The following is a 20,496-nucleotide window of genomic DNA, read 5'->3' on the forward strand; positions in this document are numbered from 1 at the left end:
CTCTGTATCCTGTAACGCTATGTCGTACGCCTCCCATCCATGCACACACGACGGAGCCTTATGGTCAGTGTTAACATTTCCTTAAAATAGGCCCTCCGTGTTTGGTGGAGTTTTTAACAGGGGCAGAGGACCAGGCGTGGTCGTGGTGGTGGCAGTGGTGGCTACAGTTGCCACCTGTCCTCAGTTTTTTTTTCAGCATCGTCCTCTAGCTGCTGTCCTCGGATATCCCCAAGTCTTTCCCCGCTCCGAACTCGGCACGGCACGCGACGGGGTGGGTGGCCAGCACCACGCCCGGCCGCCTTTGTCTCCCCAATGGCGATGTTTACACACCACACTAGCTAGTCGACCTCGGAGAGGCCCAGCACCGGTTCAGATGATCGTCATAGGTGTTGGCCATGAGCGGGAATCAAACGATCTGATACACGTGTCGTGTGGTGAATGACGAATCGGAGGCAGGTTTGCAGGTAAGGGCTTGCACCGGTTTATTAACACAAGGGAGCAATAACTGCACCAGAGGTAGGTGCCCCTACACTGGGTCCTTCACGGGGACCTCAGGCTCTCTCTGCTGCTAGCCCAGCTATCTCGCCTCACCTAACCCTCGCTGGCTCGTGCAGACTTCTCCCAGCCTTACCCCTGGCTATCTCTCCAACCCCTCTCCATCGCGGGCTCCCACAACGACCCCCGTTACGTCACGGGTCCCCCCTAAAGTACCCCCTTACAATCCCCATCACGTGACGTCATCCCACTATCCCATGACGCCATCAGACTTCTCCTCAACACACGTATCGACCATGGGGGCGCGAGAGTCGATTTTAATTCGTGAATCAATGCACCTGTTACAAGCCTCAGCACACACGCGCACGCACGCCACGTGCAGGCAAACGCCACCGATGTTGTGATTCCTGTATTGATATTTGGGTCAGATCGCCGCGTGAGTAAAATGCCGATGCGTGTAATTTAATATTATTGATGCTCGTATGTTTAAGGCCTTACCGTGGTCTCTCACTCCTCTTCATTTCCCACCAGGGACCTAAAGATCTCGCTGATGGAGCCCCCCTGTAAGCTGTCACTCAATCCTGGTGACGTTCCTGGGATGCCCCCCAGTTGTTGAACTCCCCACTGGTGACCCCCCCCCCCCTGGCAGAGGTCGCAACCGGGTACCCGATACCCGTACCCTACCCGATACCCGGCCGGGTACGGGTAGCCGTTTGTGACCCTGGTGCGTACGGGTACGGTACGGGTAGGCCGTGAGTCACTGGCTCATTTCCCAGCGTCTTGTCTCTTCTGACAATTCAAGATCCTAGAATCAACCCACCCGCGCCTGCAACATGGCTTCATCCCAGAGGTCGCAATCGGGTACTCATACCCGTACCCTACCCGATACCCGGCCGGGTACGGGTAGCCGGGTATCGGGTAGGGTACGGGTACCCGTTTTCGACCCTGGTGCGGCCGGGTACGGGTACGGGTAAGGAATCAAAACCCGTTTGCGACCTCTGCCCCCTGGTTCGAACTTCCCACTGGTGCCCCCCCCCTCGGCTGGATCTCCCCACTGGTGCCTCCCTTCCCACTGGTGCCCCCTCCCCCCTGGTTGCACTCCCCACCGTGTACCTGCGATGTTCCTGTAACTGCCGTTAGCCGCTGCGGATGGTCTAGAGGTCGTGGCTGCTCTTGTTGTGACACGGCTGCTCTGAGCTCAATGTGTAGGAGGCTTCTCAGCTGTGGAAATACGGCCCCGTGAGTGTGATACAAATGTGGATGTCATTTTTTAAAAATTTATAGACAAAAACAAAATTGTGTTTTAATTCTACCAGGTAAGGCCCACTGAGCTACGTAACTCTTTTGCGGAAGCGACTTGGCAATCACAAATGAAGTGTGGACATTGATAGCAGCCAGATTCTCTAAACGCGTGACGTTGATTAAAAAATGTGGAGGGAAAAACCGGATGAACCCGAGAAAAATCTACGTGACCACGTGGAGGGAGAGTGAGACACGCAAACTGCAAATATACAGCAGGCGTCAGGGGCCGTCCATAAATGACGTCACGCACCTAAGGGGGGGGGGGTGTTAAGGACATTTGTGACGGATGTGTGACGAGGGGGGGGGTGTTTGAGAAATGTGACATCACATCAAAATGCGCAACTTTAAATAAATATAGACAACACGTTTCTACTAATTAAATAGAACTTTTGAATAATTTGTTTTCTCCTACAACATCAGAGTGCAGCGCCACATTAAATACGCACTACATAGTTTAAAGCGATTTGAAGCATGTTTTATATTTTTTTGGGGGGGGGGCAGAGCTTTGCGACGTCATATTTAAGGGGGGGGGGTCTGACTTTTGTGACGCCGTGTGACGAGGGGGGGAGGGTAAAAAATCGTGCCAAAAATCGTCGTGACGTCATTATGGCCGGCCCCTCAGGGTTGGTAAGAACCCACAACCTCCCGCATACCAAGCGAGGGAGTTAACATCCTTCGCCTGGTCCCGTGGAGATGCGGGATGACAACAGAGCCATGATGTTGGCCCTTCAGCTAAAACTCCGGCGTCGACTTCCTCCCTCCACACAGCCCGCGCTTCCTGTCAACACCGCCACGGGTCGCAGTGGTTATGCGTAATTAGGATCAGAAGCTTTTATGTAACGCGATAGCAACTGTAACCATGCGTTTTTGAGATTCTCTTCGGGTAAGGTTGGGGGTGGGTGCAATGGGAGAATTCCTTGGCACGCATTCCGTAGGAGTGGAATATTACTCTTACGGAATGTCGGCCACATATCTAACGATAATCCTTGCTCATTTTCGGGTAATAACAAATATACAGCGCAATTGCGCGCTGTGTCTCACCGTGTATGAAGTCTAAATGTGTGTTGTTCATCCATCGGTCACACGGCTCTCCGGAACAATAACGAGTCCGGGACGTGTTAAACAAATTACTGCCGGGCGTGCCAGATGTTATTGGTAAGAGCACTCCCATCTAACCTATCGGGGGGGAATTGTTCATCGGAAGAAGAAAAAAGTCACGTGGTACACAAACTCACGTCGCGTTGGTGTGTAATTTTGATTCCGAATATCGTGATGTCAACAGACCCCGTTGCTGTGTGTCTGCATGTAAATATAATAATTTTGATTAAAGCTTTCGTGATTGCAGGGATTCATATTCTTGGTTCTTTTGGTAAAGTCACGTAGAAGGGAAATAATCAAAAAATATAAAACAATAAAAATTCTCACGACGTTTTAGCTGCTTACGTTGTGGCCGAAACGTCGTGAGAATTTTATTGTTTTACTTTTATTATTTTATTATTTCCCTTTTACGTGACTTTACCGAAAGAACCAAGAATATGAATCCCTGCAGTCACGAAAGCTTTAAATCGGAAAATACTGCAGTGATCTTCATGAATCTGTACGCGATGAAGCTAAATCATCATCAGGTGATTGCTTGTGTTGTAATCGAAACGTCGTGAGAATTAAATTGTTTTATTTTCATTATTTTATTACTTCCCTTCTACGTGACTTTACTGAAAGAACCAAAAATATAACAACGTTTCGTCCACCGTCCACGTTGCTTATTGCACCAATTCCATCCAGCAGTGTTTGTTTAAGCACGCAAGCTCGTGGTATACGGCTGCTGTAGTCGTCGTCCTAGTCCCGGCCTCCACAGGGGCCACTCGCTAACAGCACTTGCCTCAACGGTCTGTTAGGGGCCCGTCCATAAATGACGTCACGCGATTTTGGACGATTTTTGACCCCCCCCCCTCCCTCGTCACACGGCGTCACAAAAAGTCAGACCCCCCCCCCCCACAAATATGACCTCACATACGTCACAAAGCTCTGCCCCCCCCCCCCCAAACGAAACATGCTTCAAATGGCTTTAAACTATTGTCATTGTAGTGCGTATTTAATGTGGCGCTGCACTCTGATGTTGTAGGAGAAAACATTTATCATAAAGTCTATTTAATTAAGTAGAACGTGTTGTCTATATTTATTTAAAGTTGCGCGTTTTGATGTGACGTCACATTTCTCACCCCCCCCCCCCCCCCTTCGTCACACATCGTCACAAATATCTGACCACCCCCCCCCCCCTAGCTGCGTGACGCATTCCCACTAACTACACTCTTAGCTGTGTGCGCGTACCTCTGCATGAGCAACACACCCATAATTACACTCTCACCAAAAGGGCCAGTTGTTAGCCGTCGTCCCCACTTTAAAACCCATTAACACTACACCCCCCCCCCCTGTTTTGTACCCCCCTACCCTTAACCTCACATCCACTTATTCCCACCACCCCCACCCCCCATAGCCCACGTCCGAATGTTCACCCCCTCCTCCCCCTCCACTCCGCACCCCCCTGCCTCTAACCTCTAACCCTGGCTTTGACCTCCAGCATTGGCTGCTACACAACCGGGTCCACGCGTGGCCCGCGTGTTACTCGCTTGTCTGTGTCCCAAGTCCATGTGGATCAACTCACTCTCACACCCCCCCTCCTCTTCTTCTCGACAATTCAGTCTCAGTGTTGGTCCTGTGAGAGGCACCCTTCCGGATGAATACTAATTTTGAGATATTTTTCTTGGCAAAGGGGTCTCGCCTGACATCATAGCGTGTGACTCACCCCCAACCAGATGTTCTTTGTCGGTTGCACACGCGCAGTCAGGCGCACGCACGCACGCACACGCTCACACGTGCAGTCACACACGCACACAAGCGCAGCAGTGCAGTCACACGTGCACGCATGCAGCCGTGCAACACAAAGATCCCTCCTATAGCCTTAATAAGCGCGCGCACGCACACACGTGTAGGCACACTCACAGCGCTGCAGGCACACACGCACGCACACACGCACAAACACGCACACGCAAACACACACACGCACACACACGCACAAACACGCACACATAAACATGCACACACGTGTAGGCACACTCACAGAGCTGCAGGCACGCACACGCACGCACACACACGCATAAACACGTACACACACACGCATAAACACGTACACACACAAACACGCACACATAAACACGCATAAACACGCACACACGTGTAGGCACACTCACAACGCTGCAGGCACACACACGCACAAACACGCACACACACGCATAAACACACACACACACGCATAAACACGCGCACACACGTGTAGGCACACTCACAGCGCTGCAGGCACACACACGCACGCACACACACGCACAAACACGCACACGCAGGCACGCACACGCACACACACGCACAACCACGCACACGCAGGCACACACACGCATAAACACGCACACACGTGTAGGCACACTCACAGCGCTGCAGGCACACACACGCACACACACGCACACACACGCATAAACACGCACACACACGCACAAACACGCACACACACGCATAAACACGCACACACACGCACAAACACGCACACACACGCATAAACACGCACACACACGCACAAACACGCACACACACGCACAAACACGCACACACACGCACAAACACGCACACACACGCACACACACGCACAAACACGCACACACACGCATAAACACGCACACACACGCATAAACACGCACACACGTGTAGGCACACTCACAGCGCTGCAGGCACACACACGCACGTGTAGGCACACTCACAGCGCTGCAGGCACACACACGCTCACACACGTGTAGGCACACTCACAGCGCTGCAGGCACACACACGCTCACACACGTGTAGGCACACTCACAGCGCTGCAGGCACACACACGCACGCACGTGTAGGCACACTCACAGCGCTGCAGGCACACACACGCTCACACACGTGTAGGCACACTCACAGCGCTGCAGGCACCCACACGCTCACACACGTGTAGACACACTCACAGCGCTGCAGGCACACACATGCTCACACACGTGTAGGCACACTCACAGCGCTGCAGGCACACACACGCACACACGTGTAGGCACACTCACAGCGCTGCAGGCACACACACGCACACACACGCACGCACACGTGTAGGCTTACACACTTATTTGTGTACCCGGTGTAGTTTGCAAACATGAACAAGCAAGCAAAGGGGAGACAAAGGTGGCCGGGAATGGTTTGGGCACACCACCACCTTGAGTATCATCCCGGGCCTTAATAGGTGCTCGCTAACAACGGTTGTCCAAACAGTCTGGCATGCTACAGTGAGCTCCATTGTGCGCGTGTGTTTATGTAGGCTTTATTTTTTTTAATCAGTTGTTGAGCACATGTCTAAAGGGCCCCTATGATGCTATACAAATGTGTCAGTGTGTTTTTAATAGGTGCTCGCGAACGGCACTTGCGCCTGTGGCATCCGAGTCTCTACAGGAGATTGTTAACCTTTTTCGGGGGGGGTGTGTGTGGAGCGGTGGTGCAGCGGTTAGCGCCCTGCGCTCCGAGCCCCGGCGATCCGAGTTCGATTCCTCGCTCACCACGGCGAACATCGGCGAGGAGTATCTGAACCGGTCCTGGGTCTCCCCTAGGTCGACTCGGCCTCAAATGAGTACTTGGCGCGGTGTGCGAACATCGCCACAAAGGCGGCCGGGCGTTGTGCCGTGCCGACCTTTAAAGGTGCTACTTCGCTAACAGCACTTGCCCGTTAAAACAGTCTGCTAAAGGCTATACGGGCGGTCTTTGTCTTTGTATGCGTATTGTAAATAAACACGAGTGCCCTCAGGGCAATCTACCCCCACCAACCCATCTGCCCGCGGTGGGGGGGGGGGGCGCCCTTTTGCCGTCTTCCTGCTCCACTGAGTGGGGAGGGAGGACAGACGCTTCATTGAACATTTGACGAAATCTGTTCCGCGGTCAGCCCCGTAGCGCCGACGGGGGAGGTCGTGGCGACTGGGCAATGTCACCCATCCCTGTCGCGTGAGTCAAGCGTCGGGATCTTTATTAAGGCCGGAGGAATCCGATGAGCCGCCAAGCTCTTTTGCTTAGTGCGATCGGCAGTGCCGGGCATCGCAGGCCGACCCCCGTGTGATGTTGATACCAAAATCAACGTCGGCCCAGGCGGTGGTGCTGGTGCTGGTGGTGGCGGCTAAGCTACTGCACTTGGCTGCCTGTAGTCCAGCATAGTGGAGGCAGCAGCAGCAGCAGCGGCGAGGGTTGATAGATCATCGGACAGATGGGCTGTGAAACTCTTCTCCCGTGGGCATCGAAAAAGAGTCTTACTCCTGGCTCTGCTAGGAGAGGGCGGTACAGCAAAGTGAACTAATCCCCATCTGTTTGCACCTGTACGGGGATAGTGTTGTCCCCTTGCACAAGGTGTAGGACTTTCTTTTTAAATCCTTTATATTAAGTTCACTTGCGGCACTTGCTTGCGCGCTTACGACCGTGCAAATCTTTCGGTCGTTTTTAAATCCTTTATATTAAGTTCACTTGCTTGCTTGCGCGCGTACGACCGTGCAAATATTTCGGTCGTTTTTTAACCCACTTCCCGTGATCCAGTCGAGCTGACATTTTGCACACAGACTCGTTGTGCGTGACAATTTATTTTCGTGAAAAAATCTTTCAAAAATTTTCCACTTTTTAGGAAAAAAAAAATTTCATATTTAATTTAAAATACCAATGTGATAAAAATGAAACTCTTACTCAAGAAAAACAGAAATGAATAATAAAATAAAACCGATGCCACGCATATAAAGGATTTATAGTGAAAAACTTTGTTTTTACGGGTTAATTTTTTCCTGTTAAGGCCACGGTGTTATTGGCTAATTGTGCTTGTGCACCATTGTATGGATGTATGTAGAACTTTTTTCTCACCATACGTAGCCAACTGCACTATTTGGTAGTAGTAGCAGCAGCATCACCAAATGATGCGTTTAAATACGAAGCATGTTGGTCCTTTGGGGCAGTGGCGCTGCCCCGAGGTGGAGCATTCACCGCTTTGCATTTTGCAGAGGTTAGTGGTTCGAATCCGCCAGGCCGCACTGGTTATACCATCGCGGGTGTGTTAGGAGATGAATAGCAAAGTACTGCGCGCGACGTCTGCTTCACAGTGGGTGTTAAAAGATCCCTGTGGCGTCATTCGGTAGGTGTCAGGCCATCGTGGTCCAACTTTGCCAAAAAATAAATTTGACTCTGTAAATTGCTCAGCCGGGATCACACGTAGCAAGCATCTCTCCTCACCATCCCCCCACCCTACTGCATAAAACTTGGCAATACTTTTCTGAAAAAGAGTCATGAGACTCGGCGAGGCTTTCCCTGGGTACAAAGACAAACTGTTTTTTATTTTTTTAGGGAAGGCCCACTGAGCTATGTAGCTCTTTTTCAGAAGCAACCTGGCCACAAATGATAGCTCAACGAAGTGGCTTATCGTGTGGAAATTTATAGCAGCCAATTACTGTAAATGCATGTTTCGAGATGTGGAGGGAAAAACCGGAGGACCCAGAGAAAATCCACGATCACGGGGAGAACACGCAAACTCCAGACATACGGGCGTCAGGCTCGGGATCGAACCCACAACTGTCTGTGTACTCGGCGAGCTAGTTAACATCTTGCCACCGTGGGTGAATAGCAGTGACAAAAACAATACAAACCGCAAAAGCCTACGTACTGATATTCCAGAATATTGATTCCTTGGGGGTGAAGCAAGTATTTATTCCTTGGTGCACGTAGTTCCGGGGGGGATCACATTTTCTCTGACACGGGCTCCCAATGCTCATCCAGACAAGATACTTGAATGTACATCTCGTCCGCTCAGTCCGCAGCAAGACTTCTACGCTGCTGCACACATCGAGGGACACACAATGGCTGGGTTCGGCCTTGCTTCCTGTGCGCGTGTGCTTCCCCGTTGCTTCTGGCTGCCGCGCTTCTGACCTCCCCGCCGCACATCCAGGAAGCGGCCGTCCAGATGCGTTTAATTTTCGCGGCTTGTACTGAGGCTGCCACTACCACCACCACCACCACCGCCGCTTCCCCCCCCACCCCCCAAACCCTCCGCCACTCCGCAGTGTCGAGCTTTGACACAGAAAACCCGAGGATCGTTACACGGCGATGTTACTAAGGAACTCTCCCCACGTGAACTGTGACCTCTGGCCCGGTATGCCGGTTCTCGCTAGGACTGTAATAATAGTGGTCTGTACCTTATGCCCAGGGATGCTGCCGCAGTGCTGTAATGGAACAAAAACAAGCCTGTGTTTAGAGTATTTGTCTGCCATGGATTTCCACGTGATAAGCCACTCCATTAGACTCTCATTTTGTGGCCAGGTCGCTTCTGACAAAGAGCCTACATAGCTCAGTTGGGCCTTACCTGGTAAAATTGTTTTAAATAAACTGTTTAATTTAATAGCGAGCTCAATGAACTTAAAAATTCAGAGGGTACCAGTTCGATTCCATCTCCTGGCCCGGCATTTAGAACAATGGTAACATTTTCTTACACCCCCCTCTCCTGCCTACCCTCTCCCCCCACCTTCCATCGACCATGTATGCCTACCGAGCAGTTTTAAGACGGTTCAACCACGGTCAGTCCATCGGCAAGTCGCGTGTGGTGGGCCAAACGCTGGGGTATTCCCACCTCTTCCAAGACGGCTGACAAGCGTGGAGGAGTAGGCCAAAGAAACACGCCCGTTACAGCTCCCCTCCAGTGGAGGCCCCTCTGCCGGGAGTGCCACGAGCGAGCGCATCTGCCCGCGCAAAAAATCGAGACCGCCGCGACCGTGGTGTGTCTAGCCCCGGGGGGTCGGCAAACCAAAACAACAAGGAGAGCCATTTTTTTCGACCTCGGTGTTTGAAGGGCCGCGATGCACGTGGTGAATACGGGAGCGACGGCTCTTGATAAATAACGTCCCGAAGCGGTCCTTCAAGAGCCACCGCGTGCGGGCCTCCGGAATCCGCAAGGTTGCCGACCCCCTGGGTTCAGCCGGTGCTTTGTACGCACGACCTCGAGTCGCTCGCTCGTCGTAACTCGGACGCCGCTCACGGAAGCCGCGTTGCTCTTTCGATTTCGCTTTATTGTGACCGTGCCGCAAGTACGTTTGGTAATCGCGGCGAGCCTTACAGCGCGAAGAAAGCCGCTGTGTGTGTGTGTCACAGACGAGTGGAGGCTCTCTGATAGTTCCACAGTAGAGAGGGGGGGGGGGGGGACGACGATAATGTCACTCTGTGTGTCCCAGGTAAATAATATGAAGGCCATTTTTCAAATTAGGCCACGCGTTTGGGACCGCGACACCGCACCGGCACGTAGTGGTCTCCTTCGTCGTTTTTTAAAACCTCACGGGATCTTTAGGAATCTTTAACGGCTGCTGTGAAGTGGACGACTCCGTGTCTTCGTGGTTAATACACCGCAGTATTAACCGGAGTGGTTTATGCGTGGTTAATACACTCGCGGTATTAACCAGGGTGATTTACTCGTGGTGCGGTTGTAAATAAACACCGCTCAGACTTATTTATCCTTTGTCCCCCTCCACTTATTGGACATCGCAGTGGATGCAGAGCCCATCGCTTTGAGTGCATTACGACTCCATATTAATCGGGGGAATCTATTATTCAATGGCGGTGGATGTAATATTTATCAACCTTCGGGAGGACAAAAATCAAAGGGACAAGGTGCTCAACCCCTCCCACTCCTCGTCGATGAAGTTTGCGTGTCCCGGTCACGCGAGTCACCCCTAACGTTTGCAACTAAGCAGAGTATTCGGCGGTGCTGCATTGGCAGTGGTGCACAAGCGCAATTTATGTTGCTATGAAGAAGGGCCATTGCCCTAAACGTCACCTGCCATGTATTTATTGTTTCCTTTTTGATAAGGCCAACGACAACGACCGCCATTCGCTGACTAAGTGGCGGTGACGTCACCGCGGCGCTTGTGCCAGGCTGCGTGCCCTTCGAGGCTATCGCGTAGGTCACGGGACATAACCCTGCAGGTGCCGTGGGCTGCGCAAAGCCGAGGGTGTCACCATCCCCTCGCACCGCCTTCCTGCCGACGTGAGCGCCACCGCTTGGGCGATCGCCGAGCAAACGCTTACGCGGGCGAGCGGCAAGCGGGCGTCGGAGAGCGTTGTGGAGTCCCGTGCGCGTGCATGATTTTTCTTCCCCCTTGCCTCGGCGCGTGCGTGACGCGTGTGCAGGACCAGTTTGAGGGCGTGGAGCGGCACACGCTGTGGGGCGTGGAGTTCCTCGAACGCTTCTCCAAGTTCGTGAAGGAGCGTGCCGAGATCGAGATCGGATACGCCAAGCAACTGCGGTACGGTCCCCGCCCCCCCCCGCCAGCTCTCACCGAGCACCACGCACAGCGCGGTGGAGCGCTCTCTCTCCCACGCCAGCAGCACCCAGGCGCCATCACCATCATCCACCTTCAGGCAGCAGCTCAAGGCTTCTTGCCTGTTCAGGATCTCACCTGTCCAGGCTTCTCAGCTGTCCAGGAGCTTGCCTGTTCTGGATGACATGAGCTTTGGCTCCTGCCTCCGAGTTCTTGATCGAACAATGCGTCCGATTCGTTAAATACGTGCGCGTCCTAAATAGCATTTATTATGATTCATTATATTTATTAATGTTATAAAGGGTGGCATCGATGGCGCCCTGTTGTTTCCCTGCACGGTCCCCACAGAAGTGCCGGGCGCTGGGTTTATCGACGCTCCAAGTCGAACGAACTCTCCGCACCACTCCCACATCTCGACGAAAATGGCCAAAACACATTGCCTTGGCGACTTGCCTCCCTCCCCCTGCCCCGCCACCCCCCGCTGTTGGTAATGGAAACATCTGCACATCGCCCCCCCCCCCTCCACCATCCGCCGCCGCCCCCGATAAAAAAATTGGACAAAAAATGAACGTTGGTGAAGATGAGAATCCGGCCCTCTGTGTCTCTCTTCGCACAAAAAAGCGCTCATTCACAACGGCGGCTGGCTGGCTGGCTGGCCGGCTCGGAGGTCACAGCGGCTGAGCTGGCACCCGCTGACATCCTGTGTTCCGGTCCACGTTTTAGCCCAACTGCTGCGTATGTTTCTTGCTGCCGCTACGTCGCGCACCCCCCCCCCCACCCGCCCGCCCCACCGCTGTCGTGCGACGAGTCAGTGGCAGGGCGGATTGGGGAAAGTTGCTACCCCCCCCCCCCCGACTGAGTTGGAAATGAGGTCACTGGTGGGGACACCAGAGGCAGCTCCCAGGTGGCTTTCCTTGACTGCGAAATTCAAGTTCCTCATTCATTGTTTGACTCCATACAATGTACCCCCCCCCCCCCCCCCCCCCCCGTGTGTTTACAGTCACTCCGTAGTGTTTACGGCACAGCAGCTGCTTTTCAGTGTCTTGCTGTTCAGTTCTCGCAGTCGGCCGACGCGGTTATCGTAACGTGCGTCATCTGTGCCACGGTGGCTAGGAGATGTTAACTGCCTCGCCTGGTATACAGGAGGTCGTGGGTTCGATCCCGATCCTGACGCCTGCTGTGTATTTGGAGTTTGCGTGTCTCTCGCTTATCACCATCACGGTGGCTAGGAGATGTTAACTGCCTCGCCTGGTATCAGAGGTGTGGACTCGAGTCATGTGACTTGGACTCGAGTCAGACTCGAGTCATGAATTTGATGACTTCAGACTCGACTTGGACTTGCATAACAATGACTTTGTCCCACCTCTGAGGTGTGGACTCGAGTCATGTGACTTGGACTCGAGTCAGACTCGAGTCATGAATTTGATGACTTCAGACTCGACTTGGACTTGCATAACAATGACTTTGTCCCACCTCTGCCTGGTATACAGGAGGTTGTTCGTTCGACCCGACCTTGATGCCTGCTGTATATTTGTAGTTTGCGTGTCTCTCTCATCATCATTATCACGGTGGCTAGGAGATGTTAACTGCCTCGTCTGGTTTACAGGAGGTCGTGGGTTCGATCCTGATCCTGATGCCTGCTGTATATTTGGAGTTTGCGTGTCTCTCTCCCCATGGTCGCGTGAATGTTTTCTCCGGATCCTCCGGTTTTCCCGTCACATTTAGAATCAACGTCACGCGTTTAGAGTATTTGGCTGCTACATATTTCCACGTGATAAGCCCCTTCGTTGAGCTGTAATTTGTGGCCATATTGCTTCTTAAAAAGAGCTAAATATAGCTCAGTGGGCCTTACCTGGTAAAATAAAATAAACATTTGTTTAGTTTATAGTTTAATGGTTTAGTTTAAGTAAAAATAATATTAGCCGTTTCATTTTTAAAGGGACGCCGATTTACCATTAACGGTCACGTTGATCGGCGCCGCGATCACGCCGCGCGTGCGCGCGTCACGAGCGATCGAAAGCGCCGCTCGCTCAAACGCAGCTGTAACAGCAACAATAATATCGCTAAAGGTCACTGCGACTGCGCACTAATGAGCAATGTGAAATATTCTCAGCGGCAGCCGACGCGGGGGGAAGGTCACCGCGCGCTGGTGGTGCCTTCACGGGGAAAAACGAATTCGCCACCCGTCGCGTCCTACGACGTTCGTGTTGCGGTTTCCGCGAATCGGTCTTCGGTCGCGCCGTCGACATCGTCCCTGAGCGTGCGATGAAACGTTGGCAGCTGACAGCGCACCACCCCGTGTATGCGGGCAACAGCCCCCCGGGATATTGTCGCAGAGAAAACCCGGTTTATTCGCAGGCAGTGGCTGATACCTGGACTTGAACTCAGTTGACTCGGCGGTGTTGGCTCAAAGTATGTAGATGCCTGAGCCACCAACCCTTCCTCCTGTGCTTCCTAAATATTATTAATCGTTAAGGGTATTTATATATTTTATTTTTGCCTCTGACAGATGAGACTGTCTGCGTGTTATACGAGCCAGACTCTACTGGGGGGGTCTCCTTTTCTAGGGGGGGGGGGGGGTGGTTTGCCTCCAGAGCTAAATTTGATTTAGTGGAAGAAAAAAAACGTAACTTTTTTTTAAAGCATTTTTCCCCCGCAACTTTATCGCGACCGCGCTACCTTTGACGAAGAATCCGTTCGCAAATCTCGCAGGGGCGGTGCGAGCCCCTCCCGTGTTGTCAGAGAATGGCCCGTGGAAGCAGACATCACAGAGCTACCTCTGAGATCCTTTCTGCGACTGACCTTTTTAATTCTCGAGAGGTGAAATGTTGATCATATTAATTGCAGAACTCGATTTTTTATGATGGGTTTTTTTTCTGTGTGTGCATTTGTGGAGACCATCAATTGGCCGAAACCATAAACCCACGACGCTTAAGAACTCCGGTTTAAGTCGCAGGCAGTTGCTGAAAACCTGGATTCGAACCTCGGCCCTCAGTGGTGCCGGCTCAAGGCTCTCTGACCTTCGTGCCACCCAGCGACGCTGGAACGCCCCTAGTGGCTTTTGGAGTCACGTAAATCAAACTAATTTATTTTGCGAAGATAATGTGTAAGGTACATGATTAATTGCATGTTGTTGTCTTTCCCCCGCACCTGCGGTTGGCTACGTACGATGTGAAAGAAGTTCGGCATACGTACTACAGTATAACCCTCCACTCCACCTGCCAGAGCCAGTCAAATCAAGTTGTCACGTGGGCGAATGTGCCAATTGAATTGTTTTTTTATCTAAACCTGTGGAGGAGAAACATTGAAAAGCCCCAGCGAAAGAAAAAACATTTTGACAATCTTATCCTTTACGTTTTTACACCCAGCATCGTCAGGCATTAACGTTGGGGCGCAACGGTGGCTAGGAGATGTTAATTACCTCGCCCAGTATACAGGAGGTTTGCGCATCTCTCTCCCCATGGTCATGTGGATTTCTCTCCGGGTCCTCCGTTTTTTCCCTTCACATTTCTAAACGTTCGTTTATAGCATTTGGCTGCAATACATTTCCACACGACAAGCCACTTCATTGAGCTATCATTTGTGGCTAGGTCACTTCTGAAAAAGAGCTACATAGCTCAGTAGTGCCTTACCTGATAAGTTCAGTTTTAAATAGTTTAATGCATCGTCAGCCGCCCGATCTGGCTCATTAACGAGGTGCCCGTGACCGCCGTCACGAGTGGATTGTTGTGGCTCGCGTGATTCGGTGCACGTAGCGCGACGCTCAAGGTTTCGATGTTGATTGAGGAATCGATGGGACTGTTACACCTCTGCCAGGTGGGGTGCCTACGAGACGAGAGGCGGTTTTTGCGTTCGTGCCGTCCGGTCTTCCTCCTGCGACCCACTGACGGGATGTGTCCGCTTTGTTTCCTTTCAGGAGCCTGGTGAAGAAATATCAGCCGAAACGCAACTCGAAGGACGAGGATGAGTACAGGTGAAGGAGGAGGGCGTGAGTGAGTGAGTGAGTGAGCGAGCGAGTGAGTGGGCGAGCGAGTGAGTGTGTGAGCAAGGTAGCAAGCGAGTGAGTGGATGAGTGAACGGGCGAGCGAATGAGTGGGCAAGCGAGTTCATGGGCAAGTGGGTGAGTGGGCGAGCAGGTGAGTGAGTGAGCGAGTGAGCTGGCGGGCGGGCGAGCGAGCGAGGGAATGGGTGAGCGAGTGAGTGTGCGTGTCAGTGTGCAAGCGAGAAAGTGAGCAGGCGAGTGGATGAGTGAGTGAGTGAGTTGGCGTGCGAGTGGGCAAGTGAGGGCGGTGATGGAACAGGACACAGGGCAAGAGGGTCATGGTATGGCGTGAAGTAGATCAGAGATGCAGCCCGCCACGCTGGATTTGCAATCCAGAGGATGCCGGCTCGATTCCATCTCCCGGAGCAAAAGTTTCTAAAATACCTCCCCCCCACCCCCGCCGCCTCTGTAATTGTGTACTCCACAGATGGCTGATCCGGTGGTCGGGTAATGTGTGGGTACTCCTCTTCCACGACGTCCGGCATAGCGTGGAAGAGTAGGCAAAAACATTACCATCCAGAAGTGCTATGTAGATATCCCTCCAGGGGCTCTCTCTAAAGCTCCCTCTAGCGGAGGCCCTTCCGCCAGCGGAGGCGAGAGCGAGCAATTGCAGGGCTGCGCCTTTGCCTACATGGATCACCCTGTATAAGCGCATCCCTCCAACGTTAGACCCGCTTCCTGTTCGCGCCTGCCCTGTAACTCTGCCATATCTCCTCCTGCTTCCTTCCTCCTGCGCTTGTCTTTCCGTCTGCTCCCCCCGCCCCCACTCCTTCTCCCTGCCATCCCCTCTCCCGCACCTCCCCCCCACCGCCCGCCCACGCAGGTTCTCATCGTGCCGGGCGTTCCTGGCGGTGCTCAGCGAGCTGACGGACTACGCGGGTCAGCGCGAGGTGGTGGGGGAGTGCCTGTCGGGCGCCGTGGTGGTGGAGCTCTTGCGCTACACGCAGGAGCTCAAGACCCAGCGCAAAGCCGTACGTCGCCGTGGGGGCCGCGTGCGCGTCCGTCCGTCTTGACTGTCCGCCCGTCTCGATCGGTCGCTAGCTGCTTGCGGAGCTTCACGGCGGTTTGAATTCGGCGGCCGCCCTGATTAATGCTGATTAAAACATTTTTTTATAATCTGAACATGATTTTTATTTAGTAGGTAAGGCCCACTGAGCTATGTAGCTATTTTTCAGAAGCTACCTGGTCACAAATGACAGCTCAACGAAGTGGCTTATCAATGTGGACATTTATAGCAGCCAAATACTCTTAAATGCGTGACGTTGATTCTAAATGCGGAGGCAAAAATTGGAGGACCCGCAGAAAAATCCACGTGACCACGGGGAGAGAGACACCGCAGACTCCAAATATACAGCAGGCGTCAGGTTTGGGATCGAACCCACGACCTCCTGTATACCGGTCGTGTTCTTTCATCATCGATGTCGCCGTCCGCTGTTTAGTTTGACGACCTCACCATTGGACGGTGGTATCAACGAGAAGAACTTTTTTTCTTACTACCAAGTTTCTCGTTGTCCTTCCCCAACACCTCCGATTAGCACGGTTGGTGACATACGGTGCGAAAGAAGTTCAACGTACAAATAGTGGACGTTAAAGATCGTGCGACGTCGTTCGCCACTGCGGGCCTGTGTTGTGGTCTCATTTGGAAAAGATAATTCCGCCAATTAAAAAAAAAATTCCCCGCAAAAAATTACTCGATTGGGATGACACACAACAATCACTGCTACGCTTGCTTACCCTGAAAAGCCTTACTGAGTCTCAAGACTCTTTTGCAGGAGGGTCTTGCCAAGTTTTTCGCAGCAGGGTTTGCTGCTGCTGCTGCTGTGTGTGATCCCCAATTGAGTAATTTTCAGGTACACTTAGCATTGGGATGTTTCGGTCCAGCACCGGTTGACATTGCATTGGGGTTTTGTTTTTGCTGTGGCAAGAAACTGGAGAACCCAGCAGAAATCCATGCTAAACAGGGGGGGGGGGGGGAGAACATACAAACTCCAAACGAAGACAAAGATCGCCTGTACAGCCTGAACAGACTGTAGGGGCAAGTGCTGTTAGCGAGCACCAATAAAAGCCGGCACGGCACACGAGGGGGTGGGTGGCCAGCACCACGCTCGGCCGCCTTTGTCTCCCTAGTGGCGATGTTTACACACCACACAGGGTACTCATTTGAGGCTTGGTCAACCTAGGGGCGGTACAGGACCGGTTCAGATAATCGTCACAAGTGTTGTCTGTGAGCGGGGATCGGACTCGGGCCGCCGGGTTCGTAGCGCAGCGCGCTAACCGCTACACTACCGCTCTCGCTCGATCACACTCTGCAGAACAGGGGAATCGAACCCAGGCCCCTTGTTGCCACGTGGCACGAGGGACGCTGCGGTGCCACCCCGCTGGAGAGTGCTCCAGGATCCGTCCGGTCTCTCACCATCGTGTCTCTCTCTGCAGCTGGTTCACGATGGACGAAAGGCTCAGCACCACGTGGAGAGCTGCCTCAAGCAAATGGAGACGGTAACCGACGCACTCACACCACCACCACCACCCCCACTCACACCATCACCACCACCCACACCACCACCACCACCCACACCATCGCCACCACCCCCACCCCACACCACCACCCACACCATCGCCACCACCCACACCATCACCACCACCCCCACTCACACCACCACCACCTACACCATCACCACCACCACCCACTCACACCACCCTCCCACTCACACCATCGCCACCACCCACCCACTCACACCACCACCATCACCACCCACTCACACTGCCACCACCCCCTACCCACACCACCACCCACTCACACCACCACCACTACCCACACTACCAACCACCGCAACCCCCACTCATACCACCACCCACACCATCACCCCCATTCACACCACCACCACCTACTCACACCATCACCCACTCACCCCACCACCACCCACTCACACCACCACCACCCACTCACACCACCACCAACCCACTCACACCACCACCAACCCACTCACACCACCACCACCACCCACTCACACCACCACCAATCCACTCACACCACCACCACCCCCCACCCACCCTCCTCTGACTGCCCCTCTGTTCAGTATGGCGTGCGTGTGTGTGTGTAGCGGTTAGCGCGATGGGCTATGAACCAGGCAACCCGGGTTCGATTCCCGCTCACGGCCAACACCAGTGACGATTATCTGAGATTATCTGAACCGGTCCTGGGCCTCTCCTAGGTCTACTCAGCCTCAAATGAGTACCTCGTGCAGTCTTTAAACATCACCACTGGGGAGACAAAGGCAGTCGGGCGTGGTGCTGGCCACCCACCCCCTTGTGTACCGTTCCGGCCTTCATAGGTGCTCGCTAAAAGCACTTTCCCCTACAGTCTGTTAAGGCTACACTGGGGATCTTTGTCTTTTTGCATTTATGTGAGGAGCGTTGGTGCAGCAGCGGTCAGCGCGCTGCACTGCAAACCTGGCGACCAGAGTTTAGTTCACACTCGCAGCCAACACCAGAGAACTGGTCCTGGCCCTCCTCCAGGCCGCCGTAGCCTTAAAAACGAGTACTTGCTACGGTGTGTAAAGATCACCGCTGGGGAGAAAGAGCTATCCGGGCGGGGTGCCGGCCATCCCCCACCCCCCTTCGTGTGCCGTGCAGCACTTGTCCCCGAACAATCCTGTCGATGCGAACACGGGGGACGTTTGTCCCCGTCGTGAACCCACCTTTTTCTGCCCTCGCAGAGCAAGAAGAAGTTTGAGCGCGACTGCAAGGAGGCGGAGAGGTCGCTGCAGAACTTTGAGAAGCTGGACTGCGATATCAACGCCACCAAAGCCGACGTTGAGAAGGTGAGCATCGTTTGAACTGAACTGGGTTTTTTCTTTTTAAATCCTTTATATTAAGTTCACTTGCTTGCTTGCTTGCGCGCTTACGACCGTGCAAATCTTTTGGTCGTTTTTTAACCCATTTCCCGTGATCCAATCGAGCTGACATTTTGCACACAGACTCGTTGTGCGTGACAATTTATTTTCGTGAAAATTTTTTTCCATAACTTTACACTTTTTAGTAAATTTTTTTTTATATTTAATTACCAATTGCTTAATGGTGGCAGGCAATCATCTGACCCATAGGTGGTAGCCATCTCAAGCCAGAGGACGAGAGGACTCTAGCCGCCACGCATATAAAGGATTTATAGTGAAAAACTTTGTTTTTACGGGTTAATTTTTTCTCACTGAGCTCTTTTTTGAGAAGCAATCTGGCCACGAATGAGAGCTCGACGAAGCGGCTTATCGTGTGGAAATTTACACCAGCCAAATAATCTAAAACGCGTGACGTTGATTCTAAATGTGGAGGGAAAAAACCGGAGAACCCAGAGAAAAATCCACGTGACCACGGGGAGAACATGCAAATTCCAAATATAGAGCACATTTCAGGGTCGGAATTGAACCCACGTCCTCCTGTATACCAGGCGAGGTAGTTAACATCTCACCAGCAAGGAAGCCCTTGACAGAATTCAACATCGGTCGCCTCCATATCACTCTTCTATCGCTACTACTACTACGACGACTGTGGTCACAACGTGAATCGCAGAGACAAGATACCCGTGCCACTCAACCAGCAGCCACCCAAACCTTACGCGCACCCCCCTCTCTCTCCTTCATCTCTTACTCCTCCGTGCACCCCACTCCTTTATCTGGAATCCCACACCCACTCTCCTCCACCTCCTACTATTCATGCACCAACAACCGCTTTCTTTCCCTTCTAACTCTCACCTCAAACCTCCCTCCCCTCTCGTCCCGATCTCTTACCCCTCCCTCCCAATGTCCCTCTAATTTCCTCATCCCACGCGCCCTCTCCTCTTCCTCTCTTCCTCTGCCCCTCCACCTCCTCTTCGTGTCTCTCCCGTCTCTCACCCCCTCACATCCCCGTCTTCATCTCTCACCCTCCCACTCCATCCTCCGACTCCACGTGCCCCCACCCCCCACCTTCCTCCATCTCTCACCCCACCTCCTCCCTCCTTGTCCTCTTTCCTCCCCATTGTCGCCCCCTCCCCCCCCTTGCCCCGCGCCGCTCCTCGTCTCCCGCTCAGGCGAGGCAGAACTCGACGCTGAGGCGCACGATGGCGGACGAGAGCAAGAGCGAGTACGCTTCGCAGCTGCAGCGCTTCAACACGGAGCAAAAGGAACACTACCATGGCGTCATGCCCAAAGTGTTCCAGGCAAGTCTCGTACCATGCACGCAGCCACAACAACAACAACAACAGCGACAACAACAACAGCAGCAGCAGCGGCAACGTCATCTACACTCGCA

The 20,496-nt window shown here is 53.0% G+C and overlaps 1 protein-coding gene across 1 annotated transcript in view; it reads left to right on the top strand.

The window, feature by feature from the left end:
- The first annotated feature begins 10,992 nt into the window (after window positions 1-10,992).
- Window positions 10,993-20,496, top strand: part of LOC133354711 (formin-binding protein 1-like) — a 30,816-nt gene continuing 21,312 nt past the window's right edge. Inside the window, exons 1-6 of the mRNA XM_061571763.1 lie at window positions 10,993-11,156; window positions 15,088-15,144; window positions 16,037-16,184; window positions 17,647-17,709; window positions 18,930-19,034; window positions 20,276-20,404. Of these exons, the coding sequence (XP_061427747.1) occupies window positions 10,993-11,156; window positions 15,088-15,144; window positions 16,037-16,184; window positions 17,647-17,709; window positions 18,930-19,034; window positions 20,276-20,404 (666 nt within the window). The remainder of the gene's footprint in view (window positions 11,157-15,087; window positions 15,145-16,036; window positions 16,185-17,646; window positions 17,710-18,929; window positions 19,035-20,275; window positions 20,405-20,496) is intronic.

This window comes from Lethenteron reissneri, chromosome 48, assembly GCF_015708825.2.
Source record: "Lethenteron reissneri isolate LAM-NWPU_2019-01 chromosome 48, ASM1570882v1, whole genome shotgun sequence".
In the NCBI taxonomy this organism is placed as follows: Eukaryota; Metazoa; Chordata; class Hyperoartia; order Petromyzontiformes; family Petromyzontidae; genus Lethenteron; species Lethenteron reissneri.